This window comes from Caenorhabditis briggsae (genome assembly GCF_000004555.2).
Source record: "Caenorhabditis briggsae AF16 supercontig from assembly CB4, cb25.NA_075, whole genome shotgun sequence".
Lineage (NCBI taxonomy): Eukaryota > Metazoa > Nematoda > Chromadorea > Rhabditida > Rhabditidae > Caenorhabditis > Caenorhabditis briggsae.
The window spans coordinates 1,767-3,284 of NW_025543371.1; the positions used below are offsets into that span (position 1 = coordinate 1,767).

A 1,518-nucleotide genomic window follows, 5' to 3' on the forward strand; every position below is an offset into this window, starting at 1 on the left:
CGTCGGTACTTCATGGTCAACGGAGAAGTCAAACGTACAATGGAGGAATCTGATTATGCCCTATTGGAAGACAAAATGCATTGTGAACAGTGTGGAGACGATACCGATGACCAACATGGAGAAAACTGCATTAGTTTCAAGAATATTCTCTGTTCCCATTTGAGATTCGACACTGACACCGTCCAAATGCGATTCAGTGTTTGGAGGGGAATTCTCGAAGTTCTTCAGATATTTCAAGATCCAAAAGCAGCTGTCAAAACTCTTTGGGAAAACTATTTGATGCATGGATTCTTGGATACACAAGCAGTTATGAACTTGTTGATACCCCGCCACAACTGCATGGTCATCAGATTGACCTACATTCTGGGCGGAAGTGTTTGTGTGAGCTACCGTACCCTGCGCGGAGAAATCGTTCATCTAGAGCCATTGGAATTGAAGAAGCTTCAGGCGAAAAGCATTTTGGAGTACATTTCGGATATTGCAGAAACAGCCAAAGTGAGCCAAACATGAAAAATAGAAAATAATAAAAAGCTTTTATTTGTATTTCAGATTGACTATCTTCTCACATACAATTTGGATTACATGCCAGTCTCCAGTGTTATCGAAAAGTACTTCAAAGTGAATGATGTGAAAAGAGTCAGAGGAGTTTCTTCTAATATAACGGATAAAGGACCATTGAATCATGTTACTCATGTCAAGTGAGTTTAAGCCCAAAGTTAAAATACAATAAGCAATATTTCCAGATTCACACCTCTCCGTGTAGCAGTTGTTGCTTGTCGGGAACACACTCCTCGTCCATCACCACGTCCTTCTGAATCTCATGATATTCCGTCATCATCTTCATCTGAATCTCACTATCTGTTCAATGTTCCGAGTCTTCCGCAGAGATATGAGCATCATCATAATCAGAATCATGATCCGATGACTTCATTGTCTCATATGATGCCTTCGTCTTCATCCACGACGTCGCCTATCAATACAACGCCGACAATGATGCCTCCGTTACCAATGAATCAATCGTTTGAAATGCAATTGGAAGCTTTGATGAAACAATACGGGAAGACTCCGCAAGAGGTAAAACGAGAATTGTTAAATGTGAATTTCGGATCATATTCTCAGGTGGTTGAAACTGTATCTTTCGCTGCGAGAACCAGTCACCATCACCTCGAAATGCTCCCACCACACAATCCGAACCTTCGTTCTGCTTCTTCTCTTGTTCCTGATCACAATGCTAGTTTCGAGGAGTTCATGGATGATCTGACCAACAGCTCAAATGACGATTATATTCCATCCCTCGACTTCTCACATACTAATCACTCTCTTCGCGTTTAGTTTTTCGAAATTCTCTTTCTGTTCTCACATTGTAGTCCAACTTAATTCTCAATTTGCTGGTCAAAAATTTTGTTTGTTTTCAAATTCTATACACATCCTATTCAATTCTACACAACTACAATCAGATTCATAGGATCTCATTATTGTTTTTTGTATCTGTTTTTATTCACTGATCAATAAATAATA

At 39.6% G+C, this 1,518-nt stretch overlaps 1 protein-coding gene across 1 annotated transcript; it reads left to right on the forward strand.

Annotated features, from left to right (window-relative positions):
* Nucleotides 1–12: 12 nt before the first annotated feature.
* Nucleotides 13–1,332, forward strand: CBG23992 (the record flags this gene model as incomplete). The annotated part of the gene is made up of 4 exons (XM_045241011.1): nt 13–495; nt 550–698; nt 744–1,074; nt 1,120–1,332. 4 exons carry the CDS (start codon nt 13–15, stop codon nt 1,330–1,332), a joined length of 1,176 nt encoding a protein of 391 aa, XP_045091224.1.
* Between the last annotated feature and the right edge of the window lie 186 nt (nt 1,333–1,518).